General features: G+C 50.3%; 1 protein-coding gene across 1 annotated transcript in view; it reads left to right on the forward strand.

The window, feature by feature from the left end:
* The first annotated feature begins 6 nt into the window (after nucleotides 1-6).
* Nucleotides 7-24,643, forward strand: part of LOC100482242 (junctophilin-2) — a 49,263-nt gene continuing 24,626 nt past the window's right edge. Inside the window, exon 1 of the mRNA XM_034641587.1 lies at nucleotides 7-478. Coding sequence (XP_034497478.1) covers nucleotides 183-478 — 296 coding nt within the window. The 5' untranslated portion in view covers nucleotides 7-182. The remainder of the gene's footprint in view (nucleotides 479-24,643) is intronic.

The following is a 24,643-nucleotide window of genomic DNA, read 5'->3' on the forward strand; positions in this document are numbered from 1 at the left end:
CGAGTCCCGCACGTCGCTGGGCAGCCAGCGCAGCCGCGTCAGCTTCCTCAAGAGCGACCTCAGCTCGGGCGCCAGCGACGCCGCGTCCACCACCAGCCTGGGCGAGGGCGCCGAGGGCGCGGAGGGTGCCGACGAGGCCGCCCTTCGAGGCGGACATCGACGCCACCACCACCGAGACCTACATGGGCGAATGGAAGAACGACAAGCGCTCGGGCTTCGGCGTGAGCGAGCGCTCCAGCGGCCTCCGCTACGAGGGCGAGTGGCTGGACAACCTGCGTCACGGCTACGGCTGCACCACGCTGCCCGACGGCCACCGCGAGGAGGGCAAGTACCGCCACAACGTGCTGGTCAAGGGCACCAAGCGCCGCGTGCTGCCGCTCAAGAGCAACAAGGTCCGCCAGAAGGTGGAGCACAGCGTGGAGGGCGCCCAGCGCGCTGCCGCCATCGCGCGCCAGAAGGCCGAGATCGCCGCCTCCAGGTAGGCCCCGCGGGCTGGGGGCAGGCGGGGTGGGCCTTGCTGGGGAAGGGGTTCCAGGCAGGGCGACCCGGTAGGCCGAGCCTCCAAGCCTGTTCTGCTTCTTTCACCGTCAGGGGTACCCACCGACGAGAGAATTAACTGGAGGCACTTCTGGTCCCCTGTCCGTCCATCCGTCCATCCACTCAACTACTGCTGTCCACCCATTCACCCAACCCTCCATTCACTTAACCCTTCCATCCATCCAGGCTTTCCAATAGCCACCTGAGCAACCCTCTCTTCTCCCCACCTACTCATTCCACTTTCTGTTTACCCATTCAACCTCCAGACACCATCCTGCCACCCAGTCATCCATTCCTTCTCCCAGCCTCTCATTCAACTAACTTCTCCACTAACCTCCTGAATTACCCCTCCATGAGGACAATGACCTCATCTCGCAGCCTCTCTGTCGTCTACCTGGACAACCACATGCATCCAGCCACATCCTCATTCACCCCATCCACCCATCCAGCTTTCCACCCTTCTACCCATCCAGCCCCTCAGTTACCCACCTATCCACCCAACCACCTAGACATGCATCCAGATAGCCATTCAACCACCCACCCATCCCCTTATTCACTAATCACCTCCATTCACCAAGTCTCCTCCATTTACCCAGTCACTCGCATCACCCAACCATGTTTCCTTCAACTGAAACAACATCCACTCCCACCCGCCTACCCACTCGGCAAGCACCCATCTATCATCCATCCATACAACCATCTCTAGAGCCCAACCATTACTTGCATTCAACAATCCATCTTCTCTTCCACTCACTCAGCTACTGTCACCCATCCACCTACTAGCCCTTTGTCCACCCACCTTCCTATCCATTCAGCACCCACCCTTTCATCCATACTCAGACCCCTCCATGTCTTCTCATTGCACTTCAGAAAAAGTCCTAATGTTATCTGCAGACATTTATAGTTCTTGCTGTGTACCTGGCACTGTTTAATAGTTTACAAATATTGACTCATTTAATCTCCTTAGGGTATCTTATAAGATCAGTTCTGGTTTTATTTCCATTTTACACACAGGTTAAATGAGGCTTAGAGAGATAAAGTGCCTTGCTCCAAATCACCAGGTAGTGCGTGGCCCTTCATAATCTGGTTCCTACACTCCTATTTAGCTTTTCTATCACTCTTGCCCTGGACCTGAATTTTGTTTTCTGCGCTAGGCATGCTGGCCTTTTTTCACAGCTCTTTAGTTCCTTTTGCCAGAGAGCTTTTGTTCCTGCTGGTTCCCTGCCTGGACTGTTCTTCTTCCCCCTTGCTGCCCATTTAATTCCTATTTCTCCTTCAGAGCTCAGGTCAAGCCTGACTCCCTTAGGGAGCTGATGAAGCCCAGCCCCCTGTCACAGGCTGACCTCACTTGACTGCATGGACATTTTCTTACAATGTCTCACATTTGCAACTTTATGCTGCTTATGTGATTTGTTTTTAATCTGCCGTTTATAAAGGGCTCTTTATTCTCCAGTCACTGTTCCGAGGCTTTTACATAAATTAACTCACTTAATCTCAAAAAAGGTAGGTACTGTTATTATTCCCATCTTGCAAATGAGGAGTGAGCTGCAGAGAGGGCAGCGGGTGTGGCGGGACAGTGGTGAAAAGCAGTTGTCTGTCCTGGTGCCCATAGCAATCCTGCTGGGTGCTCTAAATGGCCTGGGCTGGAGGCTGTGGCACTGTGGTCTTCAGAGTAAAGCAGACATAGGACCAAATCTTGGTTCTGTCATCTGTTAGCTCAGAGACCTGGGCAGATCCGTTTGCCCATCTGTGACGCCATCATTTCTTAGTTGTATGTTCTTGGCCAAATCAGTTTTCGTCTTCAACCTCAGTTGTATCATCTATAAAAATAGGGTTAGTCTGAGGGTTAAGAAAGGTAGAGCAGGTCCCGTGGTTTACGGTGTGTCATGGGGTGAGTTTATGGGAAACACTTAGGAGCAACATTTGTGGGAAAGGGAAGGAAGCTGGGCTGGGCAGAGGGAGACACTAGGCTGCAGTCTCCACAGAGGCCACAGCTAACCACAAGGGGTGGGCCGTAGTGGAGGTGACCTTCAAAGTTGTCCCTAGGTGAGGAGAGGGTGCTGGATCTTTACACCCTCTGGGCTGGCTGCATCTACCCTCCAGAAGGGGGCACGACCTGGGGCTGGATGGTTCTCTTTAGCCAAAGGCCATCCCTGGGCAGGGCTGACAACAGGTGCCCCTCTGAGCAGCTGGGGGAGGAGGAGAGGAGAAATAAGTCCTTGGGTCCTGAAGAGGAAACTGGGTGGCACATCACAATACCTGCTACAGTGCTGGACACCTAGCAAAGCTCAATAAGCATTACAAGGCATTGTCGTCTTTCAGTGAATTCATTATACAGATGTGGAAACTGAGGCCCGGAGAAGGAACGTAATGTCCCCCAAGGCCACCTGGCAAGTAAGTGGGAGAACCAAGGCTTCAGCTCCTAAATGTCTGATTCTGAAGTTTCAACCAGCACATCTTGCTGTCTCTGAACTTTGTAAACTTTAAATTGCTGTGAATGTGTGAGCGGTTAGTATCATTAAGATGGAAAGAAGGTATTTTTAAATTTTAAGAAAATTACCTCTACTCTCGGCCCAGTTTCCCCTAGTATTAGGTTCTTACGTTACCATAATACATTGGTCACAGCAACACTGGTACATTACTGTTAATTTAACTCCAGACTTCATTTCAGTTGTGCTCGTTTTCCCTCTATTGTCCATTTCCTATTCCGGATTCCATCCGGTATCCCACATTGCATGCAGTGGTCATGTCTCCTTAGTCTTCTCTGGTCTGGGACAGTTTTTCAGCCTTCCCTTGTTTTTCATGACCTTGACAGTTTGGAGAACTCCTGGCTGGGCATTTGTTGAACACCCCTCAGTTTCTCTGATATTTGTCTCATCGTTAGACTGAGCTTGTAGATTTGGGAAAAGAAGACCACAGGAAGTAAGGTGCCCATATCATAGCATAACATATATCATATCATATCATATCATATCATATCATATCATATCATATCATATCATATCAGGAGCACGTGGTCTTAACATGACTCATCACAGATGACGTTAACCTTGAACACCTGCTGTCTGCCAGGTTCCTCTGCTGTAAAATTACCATTTCCCCCTTCCCATACTCTGTTCTTTGGAATCCAGACACTAAATTCAGTCCACATTTGAAAGGGGGAAAGGTCTGGGATTAAGCTACAGATACTCCAGGGAGGTCAGTCTACACTTGAGAGGGAGAAAGGTCTAGAATTAAGCTCCAGATAGTCCAGGGAGGAGTATCAACATACATTAGCTGGAATTCTTCTGGAAGGAAGATTTGTCCCTTCTTCCAAAGGGAACACTTTTTACTTTTAGGCCAAGTGTATATCATTGTGACAGGCATAAGCCTGGACTGTCCTGGGCCACCCTGGGACATGGCAGAGCTTACAACAGCTAAGAGTTTAGGCTCTTGATTCAGAAGATCATGAGTTAGAGTTCTTACTCCTCTACTGAAGAGCTGTGTGACCAAGGGGCTTCACCACTCTGAACCCTGGATCTTCTTTCCTCCTAGGGTTGTTTTGAGGAGTAGATGAGCTAATGCCTGTAAAATGCCTGGCTCAGAGCAGCCAGCAGCAAAAGCAGTCATTGTCATCATCCAATCTGTTCGATTTTAAAGGTGAGGAAATAGAAGCTTGGGAAAAAGGAGGGATTTCCCCAGGTTCTCACCTGCTGGGGGAAAAAATCTTGCCCCTCCCCGTCCCCCGTGCTTTCCCTGACTCCTTGTCCTTGCCACTAAGGCCTGTGCCCTTGAACTTGACTATGTTGAGCTCCGTTGGAGAAGGCTGCTAGGCCCATAGCTGGGAATTGAATCTCTGGAGTGAGAAGGTGTCCAACTTCCTCCACAGGCTCTGCCAGGAGGGGAGCTCAGGAGAGATTTGGATTCCTCATGTGTCTAGGGAGCAGGTCCTGTATGCCTACAGGGCTCTTACCCTGTGGGGGGCAGCTCCCTGGCTCAGTTTTAAACTCACACTGAATTTCCAATTAAGGGAATCTTTGGGTTAGGAGGAAAAGCAGGATTGTCTCCCTTGCAGGAGCTTTGGTGAGTAATTGAGCTGCAGAGGAACAGGGAACCTTCCTAGCAGCCACCAGCCTCCCTGGCCCAGGCAGACCTGGGGTTTCTCTTCATCGTGGCCTCAAGCTCCTGGTCCTGGGCTTCCATGGAACTTGGCGACTCAGAGTCTAGGATCAGGAGAGCTTTCCTGAGGGTGCCTGGGTGGCGCAGTTGTTAAGTGTCTGCCTTTGGCTCAGGGCGTGATCCCAGCGTTCTAGGATCGAGCCCCACATCAGGCTCCTCCACTGGGAGCCTGCTTCTTCCTCTCCCACTCCCCCTGCTTATGTTCTCTCCCTCGCTGGCTGTCTCTGTCAAATAAATAAAGTCCTTAAAAAAAAAAAAAGAGCTTTCCTGGGGTGGGGGAGAGAGAACGTTGAAGCATCCTGTCCCCCTAAAATGAGCAATGGACTGAAAAAGATTCTAGACCGACAATGTCCAATATGGTAGCCATTCGGCAGTGGCTGCCGAGCTCTTGAAATGGGGTTGATCTGAACTGAGATGTGCTGTTAAGTGTGAAACACACACTGGATTTTGGAGACTTAGCAATAAAAAAGTGTAAAGGAATCTATGAATATTACATTGATATTTTAATATTGATACATGTTGAAATGATTATGTTTCAGATGTATTGAGCTGGATAAAATGTATCGTTACATAATTGCCAAATTAATAGTATTAATAACATAATTATTCAATTAACTTCATCTTTGTCTTTTTACTTCTCTGAATGTGGCCATTAGAAAATTTAAAAACTATACATGTGACTGACATTGTATTTTTATGGGGCAGGGTTGCTCTAGACCCATCCGGGGCTCTGGCATATAGTCTGACTCCTTCCCCAACCAGAAGGAAAAATGAGAGTACAGCTGGGATAAAGACATACATACCCATAGCCACTAAGTGGTCGAGGGGGAGCTAGCCTCAGGTCTTCTGATTTTGTGGCTAAAAACTCTTTTTGTGATGCCTTTTAAGGTCATGGATCCTGGTGGAGGGAAGCTGGATGTTCGGGGAGTGCCTGAATGTTTCTGGCTGTCATGCCAACATTGTGATGATAAATGGCTCCCTTCCATAAGGAGCACAAGGAGTGGTTAAGGGTGCTGCTTTGGCCTTGCCTTTTGCTTGCCGTATCTTGTATTATCTCCAGACTTCAGTTCTCTCATCTCTGAAAGTAAGATAATGATATGACAAGGGTTAAATCAGAAAACTGCATGTGAATCACTCAGCACAGGGCTAGAAGCAGCAAGGGTCCAGTAAATGTTAGCTGCTCTTGTTATTGTAGTATTCCTGACGTCGTGTCCCCACAGCAGAGGCCAGGGCTGGCCTGCAGGAGTTCTCAGCTGCCCCAGGGCCAGAAGCTTGGAACATCTCAGGTTTTGTGCCAACATAGCATCCTTTGGCCCTGAAGACCGGACCCACTGAATTGGTCTGTCTTCTGCTCCTCTACCTACCCAGCCCCTTTTTCCTCCTTAGACTGGCCCTGGGAATTCCCAACCTGAGTGTAGGGTTAGAGCTGACTTTGAAGGTTACCGAGAGGTGATTTCTCAAGTGGGCAGGAGTGTGTTCCATTAGCTAAGAGCTTGGATGGACCCAGGTTTGAATCTGGGTTCAGCTTCACGTAAGCTGTGTGACCCTAGGCAACTTGCTTCATCTCTCTGAGCCTCACATTCCTCTTCAGTCAAATGAGAATTAAATTAATTCCTTCTTCAAAGTGGTGTTGAAGAGAATAAAAAAAAAGAACTAGCTCATGTAAAGGGCGTATGTGTTGAAGGTGTGCGAGGCAGTGTAAGCTGTCACTGTGAATCGTTTATCTGTACGGATCTGAGAGACTTTCCTGAGAATGAAATTGCCTTCTCTCACAGTCCTTCCAGCTGTTTCCCAAACTTGCCCCTTCTGCGTGCCACCTCCCGATTCTGCTACATCACGTACCCCTCTACTTACTTTCTTAATCTCTATCTTTAAAAGTACTTATGCACATTTATTGAAAAGGAAGACTTTCTGGGGCGCCTGGGTAGCGCAGTCGTTAAGCGTCTGCCTTCGGCTCAGGGTGTGATCCCGGGCGTTCCGGGATCGAGTCCCACATCGGGCCTCCGCTGGGAGCCTGCTTCTTCCTCTCCCACTCCCCCTGCTGTGTTCCCTCTCTCGCTGGCTGTTTCTCTGTCGCATAAATAAATAAAATCTTTAAAAAAAAAAAAAGAAAGAAAAGGAAGACTTTCTGATCACCGTTGAAAGTGGGAAACTGGTATCATGTTCTGAAATAGAAGTCACACTTTTGTTATGAAAGGTGCTAAACCCAAAGTCTGCTCTCTCGTTATTAAAAAGAGACATTGGCGAGAGATTGCCAGGTATGAAAGACCTATATGCACCTGGCTGAGGTTTGTCCTCAACCAATAAGAATGGGTCTGGTGCTGTTTTAAGCTGGGACTTTGCCCTGCCAGTGCTCATTTCCAGCACCACCAGGGTATGCAGACCACCCAGGGGGAAGAGGGCCTGGCCTTGGACTAGGTGTAAGGGGGATCTTGGCAGTTGCCCATGTTTATTTGATTTTCATCTGACAGACATCCATATAGTCCTTATTTCTGGGAGCCGGGCAGGATTCTAAGTTCCTCACATGTATTATCCTAGTTAATCCTCAAAACAACCCTCTGAAAAAGGTAAAACTATTACCACTTGACAGATAAGGAAACCAAGGCACAGCCAGGTTAAGCATCTCAAATAATTATCTCAAGTAATTCAGCTGAGTAATGGCAGAGTTGGGAGACCTGGTTCTAGAATGCTCTTAACCATTATCTGACCTTTGGCGCGTTTTCTGTCACAAACTGATTAGCACTTCCTCTGTGCCAGGCTTGTGCTGGGGCACGGGGCACCCAGCGCGTCAGTGCGGTCCGTGTCCTCCGGGGACTCATAGCTTAACGGCAGAGACAAACAGAGCTTCAACACAGCCCATGGTGGGTCAGAGGAAGGCCCAAGGAAAGAACAAGAAACTACCCCAGGGGTGGTTCAGGAAAGCTCCCTGCAGTGGTGGGTGACGCTGGGTGGGAGTTTGCCAGATGGACAAGAAGGATAGAAAGGTCGCTCCAGGTAGAGGCATGGCGGTAGGAACGTGTGTGGTGTATTTTGGGAGCAGTGACTCATAGGGAGCTGGAGCGGGTGGAGAAGAGACTAGAGATAAGGCTGGGAAGGCCGCCGACGGCCAGGGTAGGACGGGCTGTGAATGCCAGCTTGAGCAGCGTCAGACGTACCGTGTGCGGGCACTGTTCTAGGTGCCTGGCTGCGTCCACTCAGCTCGTTCTAATGGTGGCACAGAGAGACTTCTTAAACACGCTCCACGTCACCCAGCTAGTCCGTGCCGGGCTGACAGTCCGGCCCCAGAGTCTGCGTTCTCAGCCACTACTGTCTGCCCCTTCACATTCGCGAGCTTCTCTCTCTCCCTCTCTCTCTCTCTCCTTTTTTCTTCCTTTTCTCTTTTTACCTTGTTCAGAGCAACATATTCATTAAATTCAGTGAAATTCAGAATAATAAAAGATAAGTAATCAAACCCCTCTCCTACTCCAGTCTCAGCCACAGCTCTGGTGTAACCACTGTTAAAAGCTCACTTTCAGCCCTCTTCTGCTTATCTATTCTAAGGTTTTGTTTTTCTTTTCTTCTGTAGCTAGGATTATCTACATAATGTTCTTTAGTTTGCTCTTTTGACTTCATAATGTTTTGAGCTTTGTTTTTAATCTTATGCACATATATCTGCCCTGTTCTTTTTAAGAGATGCATACTACTCGGTAATTTGGAAGTGTCATGATTTATTTAGCCAGATCTATCTTGATGGAGATTAAAACCATTTCATGCCTCCACGATTACAAAAAAGGCTGCAACGAACATCCTTGGACACATACTTTTGCTCACAGAAAAATATGCTGGTGAAAGGAATGGCTCAGCCGGGTACCTTCTTCCATCAGCGACATCTGACCATCCTTGGAATGCATTGGAAATACGATGCCAGTCCACCTGGGTCTTTGCAGGGGACTGACTCTTGGCATTCACTGTCAAAAGGTTAATTGGTGGTCTCTTTCCTCCAGTACTCAAGTACCTTTGAATGGATTAACACAAACAAGTAGAAATCCAAACCACCTCTGTCTAATGTCCCCCCACCATATATATTCAATAGATATTTAAGAATAATTGTTGCGAGGGGGGCCAGATTCTTACCTGATGCCTGTCCTTGCTTGTACAGATCTATATCTATGGGTTAAATTCCTGGAAGTGGAATTTCCAAGTCAAAAAGAATGTGTGTTTTCATTCTTACCAGAAACCCAGTTAACCTCGTAAAGGGTTACACCAAATTTATACCCTTGCCTCACCCCCAGTAGTGCCCAGGAGGACAGTTTTCCTCGTACCCTCCCCTCACCGCCAGTAGTGCCCAGGAGGACAGTTTTCCTCATACCCTCCCCTCACCGCCAGTAGTGCCCAGGAGGTCAGTTTTCCTCACTCTCTCACCAACATCATGTATTATCAGTCTTTTGCATCTTTGTCAAATTATTTGAGGACAGTCGGGTGTTCCATAAACCCAGTGACCACCGTCAACTACCCATGCTCATAGAGGCAAAAGCTTGTCCTTGGCTTTCCTCCTGGCTCCTCCTGGATATGGGGTTCCATTGAGGGGGATTAAACTCCCCAGGGATGGTCTTGAAATGTTGGAGAGGCCCCTGACACTCGACTCCTGCCCTCCATCACATCCCTCCTTGGAGAATGGCCAGTGGACAAAATCCCTTTGCTCCCAGAAACCGAAGACCAGGGTGAATGGAATGTCCTGAGTTGTCAGAGCCGGACTCTTGTGACGTACATGAGGCAGCTGTGACTCCAAGGCTGGCCTTTGAGCTGAGTCGTCTGGGGAGAGAGAAGACCTTGCCTGGGCCCCTGGCAGCAAGAAGATGTTCAAACTGTGAGGCCATGTATTTGCGGGAGCTAGGTCTTCCTCCAGGCCTTGGAGAGTGGGAAACCCAAGGAAAGACCCAGTGAGCTCCTATCACTCCTCCTAAAAAGCTGGTCAGAGCTGGAAGGCACCTTAGGGAGGACATAGCCCATTGTGCTCATTTCACAGCTGGGGAAACTGAGGTCTAAAAAGGGATGGCCACCCAGCCAGGGTCATGCAGAGAGAGGGACAAAGCAGATAGAGAGGCATGGCTGGAGGGCTCTGGTGAAACCTCAGTTGACTTCTGGGTCACATTTAATAAATCAGCTAGAAGAGCACAGGGCTCTGGAAGATGGAAAGGAATGTTTTCTCTCCCCAACCCTTAGCCGTATAAACTGGGCTTACGGGCTCGCTCCAGAACTTTTCCAGCTTGATTTTTTAGCCTCAATAGCAGAGAATAGACAGGCCAATAGCCTGCACGTTTGGGATAAAAGTGCCGCTTTCCGTCAATTCAAGTGTTTCCCCACATCCCAGTGGAAAGTCAGACCGTGTGAAGCCAGTGCTTGGCCCCTGACCCTGGCACTTGAGCTGAACTCCAATAGCACAAGGGACTCAGAGGTCTGAGCCAGAAGGGCCAGGACACAGAGTGGTGGAATAACAGTGACAGAATGAGAGTGACGGGGGCTGCCATAAGGTGAGTGCTCGAGTGGGCTGCCTGCGTTCTAGTCCTGGACACTGGCTCGCCGCATGGGCAAGTGACTTCCCCTGAAGCTTTCTGTACCTCTGTTTCTGCATCTCTAAGATGGGATCGTGGGAGCACCTGCCTCGCGGGACATATGAGAGGATGGTGCTTAGGACAGTGCCCGTTCTCACCACGGCATGCCAGGCTCTGTGCTGATGCCCTTTATGTGCATGATCTCTTTTAGTCCTCATGAGTGAGGTGCTGTTCATTTCCTAGGCAAGGAAACTAACTAGCTCAAAGGCCCAATGTAAAAGACACAACCAGACTTTGAATTCTCAGATCCAGACTCCGCCCCCTTCACCACAGTTGGAAGAGGAGGTCCTTCAGCTTGAACATTTCAAGTCACTATCTTGCCAGTCTGATATTCTGTGCCTGGACCTTGGTGCCTGGCTGTTGCTTTCATATGGCAGAGCAGTTGAGAGCATAGGCTGGAGAGACAGAGAAACTGAGGTTTGAATCCCACATTGTTACTTGGCTGTGTGCACTTGGTCTTCTGAGCCTCACTTTCCTCATCTGTAGAATGGGGACAGTATCAGCCTTGCCTCTCGGGTTATGGGGAGGATTCCATGAGGTGATGTGCAGAGAGGGCTTGTGTGGTCTTGGTGCTCAGCAGGTGCTTGGTGAGTAGAGGCCGTGGCCTATTTTACCATCAGAAATTCAGGCGAGTGGAACATGGAGGGGCTAGCAGGCTCTTCGTCCGAGCTCATCCTTCCCATGTGCAAGCCACTTGGCTCCCCTGGGTTTCCGAAGCCCAATCCAACTTCCACTTGACTTCCTAAGTCCACACCAGTGAGTCCCTGCCATTGGGGAGGAGTTAAAAATAAAGCCCAGTCTTCAAATCCTTCAAGTAAACACCCAGCTCTCTAAAAATAGCACCTTTGCAACTGGGCTCCAGAGCCAGGCTGGACTTGGATGGAATTTGGCGGGCCTGGTTCTCACAGCCAGGCGGGCGCAGGCCAAGCCTCCATCACCCACCTTGCCACCGAGCCTCTGGTCCCCAGGGAGATGCAAGTGTCTCTGGCCCCTTCCCGCTGTCTCCACTGCCACCAGCTGAGTGCTGGCCACCAGCCTCGGGTGCTGCACCACTGCAAGGGCCCCTCAGCAGCTCCTCACTCCTCTCACTGCCCTGTACTCTCCTCTACACAACAGCTGTGGAATGAGCTTTTATAAATGTAAGCTGGAACATGCCTGTCTGGTAAGCAAAACTTCCCTGGGGCTCTTAGTTTGGGTTCCCCTGAAAGCAGAGCCTAAGGCAAGGATTTGGGTGCAGGTAGCTGACGTAGGAGGTGATGCAGGAAGGAGAAGGTGAGGGGGGTGAGTCGGTAGAATAGAAACAGGGAAGAAGGAAAGGCCAGTCTAAGTGCGTGTTATGGAGGCATCACTCTAGGCCACAGGGAGTGGATTGGGCTGGGACTTTGGTCCAGAACACCCCCCAGATTGTGCACCTGGAGGATGAAGTGTGGGTGGACAAAGCCCTGTCCCCTCCCCCCACTCCAGTCCCCCATTCACTGGAGATTTCCCCTGGCGACATAAATCTCCCTCCACTCCCCGGTGTGCTTGCACTTGGGGTGGGGTCTCATCAGAGCAGGCTCTGGGCAGAAAGCCGAAAACCATGCTTGGGTGAGACACCAGGAGTGCCAGGGGAATGTTACCACATGTGGAACTTGCCTCCACAGCAGTGGGTGAGATTACGAGAAGATTGAGGATATGTGACGTGGGCACAGGAATGTCTGCTTCTAGGAAAAATTTCAGATTTCTGACTTTGGCCTGTAAGACCCTTTCTGTCTGGCTCCAGCATACCCCACCCGCCCCATCTCACGCCGCTCTCCCCATCACCCACCTTCAGGCACAGTTCCTCCAAAGGGCCGTTCTCTTTTCTGCCCATGGTCCTTCGTACATCCTGTTCCATTTGCCTGAAATGGTTCCCTTACTCTTTAGCACCTTGTCGATCATCAGGCCTCACTAAGCGCAAATGTTTCTTCCTCAGAGCTCCCTTCTAGTTTGGGTTCCCTGTGTTAGGCGCCCCTGGCATCCTGTGTACCCCTGCCTCAGCCACCACCCACCCCCTGCCATTGTCCATACTCATCCCGTCTTCCCTAGGTTGTATACTTCTTGAAGATAGGGACTCTGTCTGCCATGTTCACTGCCAGGTACCAATGCCTGGCATAGCGCCCAGCACGGGGTGAGGCTCAGGACATAACGTCAGTTCCCAAACACGTCATGATGGGAAGCACCCTCCATCTGACTCACTTAAGCCTTCATGCACATTCAGCAAATATTTATTGAGCACTTACTATGGGCCAGGTAGTATTCTAGGCTCTTGGGGAAGGAAAAGCTAAAGATTCTGGCCTTAGCGGAGCTGAAGTTCTAGTTGAGGAGACAAACAACACAGCCCACAGAATAAGTAAATGATAGAGCATTTGGTAGCGGGAGAGCTGCCTTTTCACCTAAGTGGTCAGGGTCGGCCTCGTGGAGAAGTTGACGCCAAGGAGCTGAAAGAATCAGCCAGTGGGATGTCTGGGAGGGGGAGCAGCCCAGCAGAGAGCTAGGCGAGGAGAAGGCTCCAAGGTGGGTGCACGCCTGGCCTGCTCTGGGAGCAGCAGGGAGGCCAGCGTGGCTGATGGCAACGGGAGAGGAAGACAGTAGCAGACGAGGCCAGACAGAGTGTGGGGCTGGGGTGGGGACAGATCACTCCGTCAACATGGGAGCCACTGGCCACATGTGGCAATTTAAGTTTAAATTAGTTGAAATTAAATAAATGGAAAGTTCCATTCTTCGGTTGCAGTAGGCACGTATCCAGTGCCCGATAGCTGCCGCCCGGACGGTGCAGATAGAGCCCGTTTCCCCCACTGACAGCCCTATTGGACTGTGCCTGGGGAGGGCCTTGCAGGTCATGCTAGGGCAGCAGCCTTGCCCATACATAACTGGGCACACATCCTGGGGTCCTTTCTTCACCTCCCAAAGTGGGTATGATTAAAGCAGGCAAGGCCATCTGGTCCAGCCCCAGCCAATGTCAGAATGCCTTTCCGTCATCCTCGCCAGGCAGCCCTGCAGTCACAACTTCTGTATCTCTGGACATAGGAGACACCCCTCCTGAGAAGGTCCAGGCCAACTTTGATGTTTGGGTTTGCTAAAGCGAGAAGAATGTTCTGCCTCTCTGTAGCTTCTGAGCACCGGTCCCAGTTAGTCCGGTTAGCTCCGGGACTGGATCAGTTAGAACGAGTCTCAGCTGCAGGCGACAGAACCTGCCTCTAGTGTCTTAACCACTGGGCTGACCTCACATAAGATCAGGGAGGATGTGCCAGGCTGTCGCAGCAGCCCTGGGATGCCCTCAGGGACCCATCTCCAGCTGTCTTTCCCTCCTGCTCTCCTGAGAGTGCGGCCTCTGATGTCCTCCAAGACAGCTACCACACCCCTAGCTTCACCTCTGCGTTCCAGGGCAGAGGCCACAAAGCAACAGCTTCTCTCCATGGGGGAGTGAAGCCCACCCCAGGGATTTACATTTTATTCTCCAGAATGGATCGCATGGCCTTCCCTGCATGCAAGGGGTCTGGGAAGATCAATATTTTTAGCCAGACATGTCGTTTTCCTAAACAAGATTAGCCTTCTGTGAGTGGGGAAGGTGGAGAAAATGTATATTTGGTGAGTAGCCAGCAACGTCTGCTCCGTAAAAACTGTAAAAACTGTCTTAAGCACCCCAAGGCTCTTCTCCGACCTAAGCTGATTCAGGCCTTTCCTCCGGCCTCCACTTTCCAGGGTCTGCTGCGCTTTTCCATAAGCTGGGATTGCCAAGGTGTTTCCACAGTCCCTGCAGTCACTCCGGGGAGAGCCTCTCTCTTGATGTCTCGAGAAGGGGTGTGGAGTGGTGCTGCAGATGGGAAGGGGGGGGCTGCAGTGCAGTCCCTCTCCAGGGCCACCCTTGGCCAAGCCACATCCCTTGTGGGTCTATCACATTACTGCTGAGTGCCGTTCCCATCAGCCCTGGCTCGGGCAGCCCTGTCTGGAAGGGGATGTTACCCCAAGGTCACGGCAGCCCGCTGCCTAAACTGTACCCTGCAGGACTCGCCGCAGCCTTGCCAGAAGGCTGGCCAAGGTAGAAGGTCAGAAATGCTGTGGATCGGGTCCTCCAGAAGGGGATTTGTCAGAGACTAACCTGGGGCAGCCCCCCTGGGCTCCAGGCCGGCACAGTTCTTCCCTGAGCACCCAAACCAGGGTGGATGTAGAGACAATCTTCGTGCAGCAGAAAAGCCACCCTGGAGCCCAAATTATTTCTTCCTTTATTTTTTTTTAAATAGGTTACACGTTCCTGTGGTTCAGAACCCCACAGTTATAAAAATGTAGAGTCCGCCTCCTCTGCCTAGCCTCCATTGAGGACATCTCCACACCCCATGGGCAACTGTTGTTTGCAGTTTCTTTCCTTTACTTCCAGTTACTCTGTGCATATATGAAGGTGTGTCCCGTGAAACTGACCATGTCCAACTTACAAAATGGCAATTTTGTAGGTGTTCCACCTAACACGAGCAAATGCATACTTGGATTCCTACTTTTCTCTTTCTTACACTAAAGATAGCACATATTACACATAACCATTCTGAACTTTGCTTTCTTCTCTGCTGTGTCTGTATTGTGGATCTTTCCATATTTTCCCTAATAAAGACCTTTATCAACTTTTTTTAAACACCTGCATCGTATTCCATTATATAGCTGGATTATAATTTATTGAATCAGGACCCTCTTGCCTGAACATGATCATTAGGGTCATTTCCAGAATTTTGTTATGTTAAATAAAGCTGGACACTCATCATTTCATCCACGCGTTAGTATATCTCTAGGATAAGTTCGCCAAAGGGCAATGACGAGATCAAAGTCTGTTGGTAGTGGTTGTCCCGTTTTATCTTCCCATCCATGTGAGACGAGGGCGAGAGGCCTCTGCCCTGACGTGCTGAATGACCTTGGGCAAGCCCCTGCCTCTGTGGGTCTCTGTTTCCTGGAACGCTGAGCTCTCCTTTACTTGTCCTTGGGAAAAATAGCCGACCCAGATTCATCTGCTTGCATGGCCTTTCCCACGCTCCAGCCATGCGCGGCTGCCACGTGCAGCTATTGTCGCCACGGCTCCTTTGGGAGATGATTTCAGCCCCACCCGAGGCCACAGCAGCCCGATGAGATCAGCATGGAAGAACTGGCAGAGGGACCGCCGGGGTCAAAGGCACAGAGTTGCGGCAGCATGGGGTGAGGCCAGGTTTCCCAAATACCATTCACCGACGTACCTTCGTAAGCCATGCCGTATCCATATACCATCTGGGTTATTATCTCTTTACTATTTTTAAAATATTTTTAACGTTCTTAAACCTACATTTATTTTTATAAAGGAACTTTTTACATCATTACCATAAATAGAAATCCAGTATTAGATAAGAAGTTAGGAGAAAAAAAAAGAAGAAGGAAAAAAAGGCACATACACACACAAGAAAAAGAAAAACGTCATTAAACCATTCCTTAGATTGTTGCTCATGAAAAACTCAGATCAGGGCTGCTTGCTGCTGTGCTGTCTCTCTGCTAAAAAATGGACTATAAGAGACTCACTAAAGACATATAGCACCAAAGGAGACTTTCTCATTGATGAAATCAGGATGGTTGAATTTTAATTTTAAAAGAATGGTGTTGGGGCACCTGGGTGGCTCATTCGGTTAAGCATCTGCCTTTGGCTCAGGTCATGATCCCGTGGTCCAGAGATCGAGCCCCGCGTGGGGCTCTCTGCTCAGTGGAAAGCCTGCTTCTCCTTCCCCCTCTGCCTGCCGGCTCTGCCAACTTGTGCTCTCTCTCTCTCTGTCAAATGAATAAATAAAATCTTAAAAAAAAAAATAAAAGAACAGTGTTACCTAATGAATGTCCTGGTGCCACCTGTCATTTTGGTCCCAAGGGCTAAGTATTCCACAGTTACAAACATTGGCCTGAAGAGACAGATTTCCCCTCTCTATCCTCCCAGAGCCTCCGAGAAAGCGAGAGGGAAAGCCGATTTGGAAGGTTCTGTGCTCTAGGAACTAGATTCTGTGGCTTTCTGGGTGAGAGGCACCCAAGTTAAGACAGCCTTGCACACAGTAGGCACTCACTAAATGCTTGCCAGTGACTGACTTCTTAATGGGCCTGAGAGGCTCTTAGGAAAGGATGGGCATTCAGACCAACAGGTACCTCCCCGAATCTTGTCTAAAAGCAGATGCCTTCCTCTCGCTCTGTCCTCACGTGGCAAATGGTTTACCTCACAGCTGAGGCTTGCTGGGGGAGCACTGGAACAGGAGCCACCGAGATGGACAGGATGACTTCTGCCATCCCTTCACGTGTTTATAGGATACAAACACATACAGCTATAGGACAGATCGAACCTGAATTTATTTCCCACTCGTGTAACGTTCAAAATCGGGGCCCTCGTTGCCAGGCAGCGCTCTGTCAAGCGATTCGGAGGCCCAGCCTCCTTCATCTTACGGCTTTGCCACCTTCAGCACTTGGCTTCCACGGTTGTCGCGCTCTGCGCTCTTCTGCATCAAGCCGGCGAAGAGGGAGAACACCAGGAATAAATGCAAATGGGTGGTTTTTGTTGTCCAGGCCAGGAGGGAGGGCTCGTCATGTCCTCTCAATTTCCATTGGCCAGAGTCCAGTCCAGGGCCACACCTTCCTGTAAGGGAGGCTGGGGAACAGTCCAGGCAGGTGTGTGCCCAGGAGGAAGAGGAAACTGGTTTGGTGAACTGCTGACTGGTCTCAGCCATGCTTAGTGAACATGGCATTCGAGGTCCTTTGTCATCTGCCTCCGTCCTAGGTCTTCATCCACTCATGACATTGACATTGTCAGGCTGAACTTTTCTCAGTTTCTTAAACAGTCTGTGTGTGTGGGTGTGTGTCCGTGTCCGCGTCCTAACACCTCATGTGCCTTGGCTCCTGCAGTTCCCTCTATTCAGAACAGCCTTTTCTGATGTCTTTCCTGTTCTCTGACAGAACAGCTCACAGGGATGTGGAGAATAAGACCACAGTCTCAGAGTTAAAAATAAGACTTTGTTGGGGCGCCTGGGTGGCACAGCGGTTAAGCGTCTGCCTTCGGCTCAGGGCGTGATCCCGGCGTTATGGGATCGAGCCCCCACATCAGGCTCTTCCTCTATGAGCCTGCTTCTTCCTCTCCCACTCCCCCCGCTTGTGTTCCCTCTCTCGCTGGCTGTCTCTATCTCTGTCGAATAAATAAATTTAAAAAATCTTAAAAAAAAAAAATAAAAAAAAAATAAGACTTTGTCATTTTCCAAAGACTACACTCAGGGAGAAGAGGGGACACCTGTCCGCAGCCTGGAGGGGTCCTCTTCCTCTCCCCCGCCTCCTTCATAAAGCAAATTGCAGGTTTCCTTTCAGACACAGACGCCACTCCTCGAATTGTCCTGCGATAGATAGGGGGGCCGTCGTCAGAGATGACAAACCTCAGAGGCTTTTTGTCAAGAAAGCTAGTAGCCTGTTTTTCCAAGGGGGTCACAGAAGTCCAGGGAGGAGGTGAAACGCAAGGGTCTGAATCTGCTCAGTTAACTTTTTTATAGTTTATGCCAATTCTGAGAAATCGTGTGCTGATGAAGCAGCTGGTGGGGGGAGGGCCCGCTTGCCTAAGTCTGCCAATCTCTGTGGCGTATATACCGCCACTGTGGCCATTTCACGCTGCGAAGTGCTGTCCCCAAATGCAGAGCTGGGAAGAGCGGTGACAGGCTTGGCTCTCTGAGCAAGGGCTTGGCTGAGCGGCTCCAGCACGCAGCGAACCCGGGCGGGCCTCGATTCCTCCTTCCTGCTTTGCACGTAGCTGTCGCCCAGCTGTTGTCAGCTTGTTTCTTCAGGGCTCCCGACTCTGAACATTCCCTGAACATTCCAAAGCGGAATTTTTCCTGTCCGTCTTCTCTACTAGTCTGCAGGCTTCTTCTGGCCAGGGCTCAGCTCTTGGTATCCCTGTTGCATTGTTGGATGCCTGCACTTAGGAAGCACCCAGGAAATGCTTCCAGAATGCGGGCAGAGAGAAGGGTGGGATAGGTGGGGTTGAAGAGCCCGTTCAGAGAAGCAGTTCCTGCTCAGTGACTTGCTGGCAGTGTGACGACAGGCACATCCCTTCACCTGGCCGGGCCTGTTTCCCTATCTGTACACAAGGCTCCTTTATTTTTCTCCGCTCCGGCTGGACCAGGCCTACCACTGCATAGTAATGATAATGATAATCACAGTAACGGCTGCTGTTTATTTGTTCGACGAAGTTCTGTGAGGCACCTTCTCTGGGCCTGGCTCCGTTCTAGGTGCTGGGGATTCTGCAATGAACAAAACAGACAAAAATCCCTTCTTCATGGAGCTTGCTCCCATACTTGCAACATGCCACCCACTGAGTGGAATCTCCCAGGCACCATCTCATTCCGTTTCCAGAAACCTGAAGGACGAAGGTGTACTTAGCTCCATTTCGTTGCTGCAGGACGTGAGGAGAAGTAGAATTGCAGGAGTGGCCAGAAGTCAGCCTGTGCGTAGAGGGCGAAGATGGGACTTGGACCCTGGCATCTGGTCCCAGAACTGGGTTCTTAGCCATCACAACAGGCCCTCCCTTTCCCACAGGCCCCCTTCCTGCCCACCTCTCTGCTTTCGCACAGGCAGATCCCCATGCCCTTCCCAGCATGCCCTCTCCACATTCAGTCTGTTCCTGTGAACACATCCCTCAGGCCACCTGCAACCTGACTCCTCCCTGACAGCGTCTTTACTGTGTCTCTGGCCTTGTCTCCAAATCTTCCTCGTCATCTGGCCAGCTGTGGTTGGCCACCAGGAATGGAATCCTTTGCTTCTTTATTTTGCTCCCTTGAGATTCCTCTTTCCCCTCCCCCTTTACTCCAGCACCCCAGGGCTCCGGCATAGACCCACGTGAGGAGTTCAGTAAACATCTTGTAATTCATGCATTGAAACCCTTGATTTTCTTTGGATTCTGGACCAAGTCTCAAGTTTTAAATGCTTCATTGTATGGGTGATTTTTTTCTTCCTGGGAAATCTGAAGGTCAGATCTATTAAACCTCAGCAGCCCTTGTGTGCACCTACTGTGTGCTGGGTATGATGCTCGTGCCGCGGGGCTCCCAGAGTGCCAATCTTCAGCCTCATTTGGCGCCTTGGTGTGGTCAAGGCCGGAATGACCACATGGCCCCGAGTTCCCTGGGACAGCCCTAGTTCATGCCAGGTACAATTATTAGCAGCCTCCCCTTCACCCTCAGCTTCCCTGGCTTGGATAAGTTCTCCAGTCACCTGAAACAAAGCCTGAGGACACTCCTCTGACTGCTCTAGGCACTTTGCACAAACCAACACATGTGATTCTCCCAACCCTAGGAGGCTGGTGTTACTATTCACCCTTTCCACAGATGGGGAAACTGAGGCACAGAGCAATAAAGTAGCTTGCTCAAGGTCACATGGCTTGGAAGAAGCAGGGCCAGGTTTTGAATCCAGGTCATCTGTGGCCAGAGTGTTCCTGCTCAGCCACTGGCTGCGTGTGAACTTTTCTAAGAGGTCTTCCCTCATCCCATGCCCTGGGCTAGATGTGTTTCCCCTCCGCCACCCCATAGACTTATCCCAGTCAGGACTGCTGTGACACAGTTTTGTCACAGGAAGACAGCAACAGGGTCAGATTCCCCTCTGGAGCCTGGCACGGTGCCTGGACCAAGTAAAATCTCTGGAAATGCTTTTTGAACGAAGGGATGTGATGCTCTGGGGCTGGGGCTGGCTCCTCCCTGTGGTTTTTCCTCCCCATCCCTGCGGTGGCAGAGATGCCAGGCCTCGGGAACAGCTGTAGCTGCCTGGAATTCCTTCCCAAGGCTCCTTATCAGTTTTCAGAGCAGCCTGGAGTAGGATGAGGGGGGTGTTGGGGACACTGGGGGCTGCTCTGGAAAAAGCTGGAATGCCACAGTCTGAGCCCCACCTGGGGAGGGGCCGGAGGTGGGGGAGGGTGCTGGTCAGGGAGGCCTCAGCTGTCACATTCCTCAGGCTCACAGAAAGCTCTCCTGGGCGCCTTGTCCTTATTTAGGCAGGAGATGTCTGCTGACTCGGGCCTGTGGGATGCTGTTGCTGGCTGGCTCACCACGCAGGGTGTCGGGGGTGTGTGTGTGTGTGCAGAGCACGCCTGGAGCCAAGTCAATGGGCTCTTGGGCAGACAATCCCGTGGGAAGTTCAATCTTGGGGAGAAAAATCACCCTCTAAGTAATAATCACAGAAATAGCAGTTACCGTTCACGGGTACCTACTATGCACGGAGCGCTAGGCGAGGCCAGTCTGGAAGCTCCAGGTGGGGAGTTTCTCCTATTCATGTCCATACTCCCAGGTCTCGCCCAGGACCCGACACACAGTTGGTGCTTAGTAAATACTTGTCACGATTGAATGAATATACACTTCACGTGCCACAGTTCACTTGATCCTTACAGCATTCTACTGGTGGCTAAGCGCTATTATTAACCCATTTTATAGGTGGTAAGACTGAGATTTACAGAGGTTCCATGATTTGGCAAAGGTCATGAAACTTGGAAGAGGGGGTGCGGGGGTTCGAAGCCAGGTTCTCTGATTCCAACACTAACTGATGTTCCCTCTTCTTATTTTGGCGCCGGCCACACTGGGATTCCTGGCTTTCCCCCTCTATCGACTGTGCGAGTTGGACCCACTGTACAACCTTTGCATCTTCAGTTTTCTCACCAGTAAAATGGGAATCGATAGCGATATCTACCTTAGGGGATATTGTGGGGGCTGAGTGGAGGAACACATGCCGATGTCTTAGCATCGTGCTCAGCACACAGTAGGTGCTCAGCATGTATCGTCTGTTAGTAACGTGGCGATGATGATGGGTCTCGGGATTCAGCGTCCTCCTGGCTGGATTGGACCCAAGCAGCAGAGTGAACAAAGGGGGGCGCCATTTCCCAGCAGGCTCCACCCCCTCCTGGAGCGAAGGGATAATCATGGCCCTCTGGAGAGAGCCATTCCTAGCCAGCCTGAAGCCTTTCAGATTCCCAGAGCAAGAGACAGAAGGCGTCTGGGTTTTCTCCTCTGTTAACACCTAGTACGCAATCATGCCTCATGTCAGCTTGATTGCCCAGGGTTTCCATGAGCACCTACTGTGTGCCCAGCTCTGGGCTGGTCGCTGCTGCCGTCCCTCGAGGAGCCTGTGGCCACACTGTGGGGTGGCAGCAGAGCGGAGTGTTGGAGAAACACAGATTCTGGAGCCAGACTGTCAGGATTCCCATCTCTTGCTGGCTGTGTGCCCCTGAGCAATTATTGAAATGTCCTGAGTCTCAGTTTTCTCATCTGTACACCGAGGAGAATAATAATGACATTTCCCACCCAGTTGTTCGTATTTAGTGATATGTGTGATCACTTAGACCAGAGCCTGCCACAAAGTAAGTGACCCTTCTAACATGTCTGCAACAGAGGTAACAATCATCATGATTTATTTTCAGTTATTGAAAAGGATCACACAGGCCTCTCCGGACCTCAGTTTCTCCATCTTCTTACTGTATAGTTATTAAATGAGAAGAGAGCCTTTCTGAGGGTCCTTGCAGCTGTGTGAGTCTCACAGTCAAATATGTGATGCATAGAACATATTTACCCGATGTGTACTTACTGAGTGCCTGCTACGTGCCTGCTTCTGTTTCAGTAGAAACACAACAGTGAGGCTTCTGCCCCTTTGGGGGGCTCACAGACTAATTGGAGGAAGATGGTGACCCAGAAGCTAAGTGCAGGGGACTGCAAGAGCAGAGAGCTGACAGTCAGGGTAAGCTTTCCTGAGGAAGGGTCCTGAAGGATGAGTAGGAGTTCGGCAGATAAAGAGAAGAAGGATGAAGGGGGAAACAAGCATTCTCAGGAATGGAAGCAGCCTGTGTACAAGCCCCAGAGGTGGAAATAGTAGGGCACATGTGGGGACCTGGAAATTTCTGGCTGTCTGGAGGGCTGGTTTGCATTAAGACCAGAGGGTTGGCAGAGGGCTAGATCATGAGGTCATATGCACAGCATAATAATGCCTTTCTGCGTTCTCCTCCAGGCATGGGAAAGACACTGAGGAGGCTTCCGAGGAGGCTTCCACAGAGCGTCAAGATCACATTTACTGGGGGCAGATTCTGGGGAAGGCTTTCTGAAGCAGGTGGGAGGTAAGAAGGAAAACTTACGTCCAGGGTTAGTATCCAGCTGGACACTCCAGGAACATCACACCAGTTGTTAAAGTTTTTAAATATTCTGGTTTATACCAGTCTGTAACCAGCAGCTTCCCTGAGCTCCGTCCGTGCTCCTCTCCTCCCGTTACTGTCCTGTACACCTGGCCTCTTGCCCAGGAGATGGACTTCTCCAGGACCCGGCAACTACATGGTTAACCACCTGGCACGCCACTCTCCCTGGTCGGTGCCCACTCCCCGTAGTGACTCGATATGTTTAATATCACTCTGCTGCATACATCTTAGTCAGTCTTCCAGTTCCAAGAAAGCACTGGAGAACATCAGCAGAGCAGGGCCAGATCAGGAAACTTGGGTCTTATCCCAGTCCTTGCCCTCTTCCTGCAGGGTAGGCAAGGGGAGACTGGAATACCCACTAGGACCCATCCTGCACGACTGACACAGGCTTGGGAATCAGGCCAACCTGGGGTCTAGAGCATTTCCTGGCTATTGGCTCTGTCTGTTTAGCGGACGTAATAGTAACACCCCTTAGGGTTGTTTTCAGGAATAAATTAAGTCGTGCCTTTAAGAGTCCTAGCACTCATAGATATTAGGTTATTAAAAACGTATTTATTTACTTATCTTGGAATAGGCATACTATATGCACATTTGAAAGATCTAAAAGCATTGCATCAGTCAGAGTCCTGGCATGAGGGATATATTCAGAGAATTCAATTGCAGACAGTTTCATGAAGCTACTGGTTTCCCCCCCAACTTTATTGAGCTGTAATTGACATATGGCATTCTGTACATGTTGATTTGACTCACTTATATATTGCAGAATGATTACCACCCTAGTATTAGCTCACACCTCCTTTGTGTCACATAATTACCAGCTCTTCTTTGTGGTGTTAATATTTAAGACCTGTTCTCTTTGTACCTTCTAAGTATATAATACAGTATACTTAACTATAATCACCATGCTGTAAATTAGGTCCCCAGAACTTATTCATCTTCTAACTGGAAGTTTGTACCCTGTGGGCAGTACATTAACAAGGGATGTTGAGCTACCCAGGACCAGCGATGGTGGGAAGCCAAGTGTCCTGGGTCTGAAAGGGCCAGGGGAGGAAGTGGTGTTACACTGGAGTCAGTGGGCGCAAGCTGTGGAGGAGAGGGCCCTCTGGAAGAGGGATAAGGAATAAATACCCTGACCGTTCCGTCCTCCAGCCCTTGGCTGGTGCTCCCCATGGGCCAGACCCAGCTGGGAGCCAGAAAGCAAGGGCTCTGTGGTTGCAGACGGTGGAAGACAGTCTCCCAGGGCACGGAGCAGGGTAGAGGGTGGTGTGGGGCAGGGGGAGGGGGTGGGGCATACAGCTCAGAGGGTATCTGTGTGTCTGTCTCCCTCCCTTCCACCTCCTCCCCAGCCATCTAGTTTCCCTCCCAGTAGGCAGCCTGTATTACCAATTTCTTATGTATCCTAACAGAAATAGTCCATAAACAGAGGAGCAAACACACTTGTCTACACAAGTGTTGCATACAATATCCAGTAATTTACACCTTGCTCTTTAACTTGGCATATCAAGATTCACTCTATTCTAAAGATCTGTCTCACTCTTACTATTGCCTGCATCAAGTCCTTCAAATGGCCATACTGTGACTCAGTTAACCAGTTCCCCACCGCTAGCTTTGGGGTTGTCTCCAGGCTTTTGTAATTACAAACCGCGTTGCCATAAATGCCTTTGAACATGCATCATTTTGAGCTTATCTGTTGGCCAGATCCCCCAAAGAGGGATCACTGGCATAGAAAGAAATGTAGATGCCAAATTTCTAAAGGAAAATGTTGAGCAATTTGAAATGATAAGTGCGAACATACAGAAACACAGAAAATTATTTCAGTGGAAAATCTATAGTAGCAGTAGCCAACACACCCGCAGTGTTCACTCTGTGAGCCGCTGCTCTGCATGTGAACGCCTTGAATTCTCATAGCCACCCTAGGAGGTAGTAAGGGGGCTCCCCACCCAATTTCAACATGTGGCGGGGGAGAGGGGCTGTGGTTCTCTCCCCAGGCCCCAAGAAATTCCCCAACACCACCTGGGGGTCTGAAAATTCAACTCAATTCTGACATGAACTACTGGGAGATAGATAGCATCAGATCCCACAAGTTAGGGGTTCAGTCCTACAAGACAGTCCCCCCATGCCATTTGCAAGTCCAGGGTGTCACCTGGGCTCCTGACCAACC

This window comes from Ailuropoda melanoleuca, chromosome 13, assembly GCF_002007445.2.
Source record: "Ailuropoda melanoleuca isolate Jingjing chromosome 13, ASM200744v2, whole genome shotgun sequence".
Classification (NCBI taxonomy): Eukaryota; Metazoa; Chordata; class Mammalia; order Carnivora; family Ursidae; genus Ailuropoda; species Ailuropoda melanoleuca.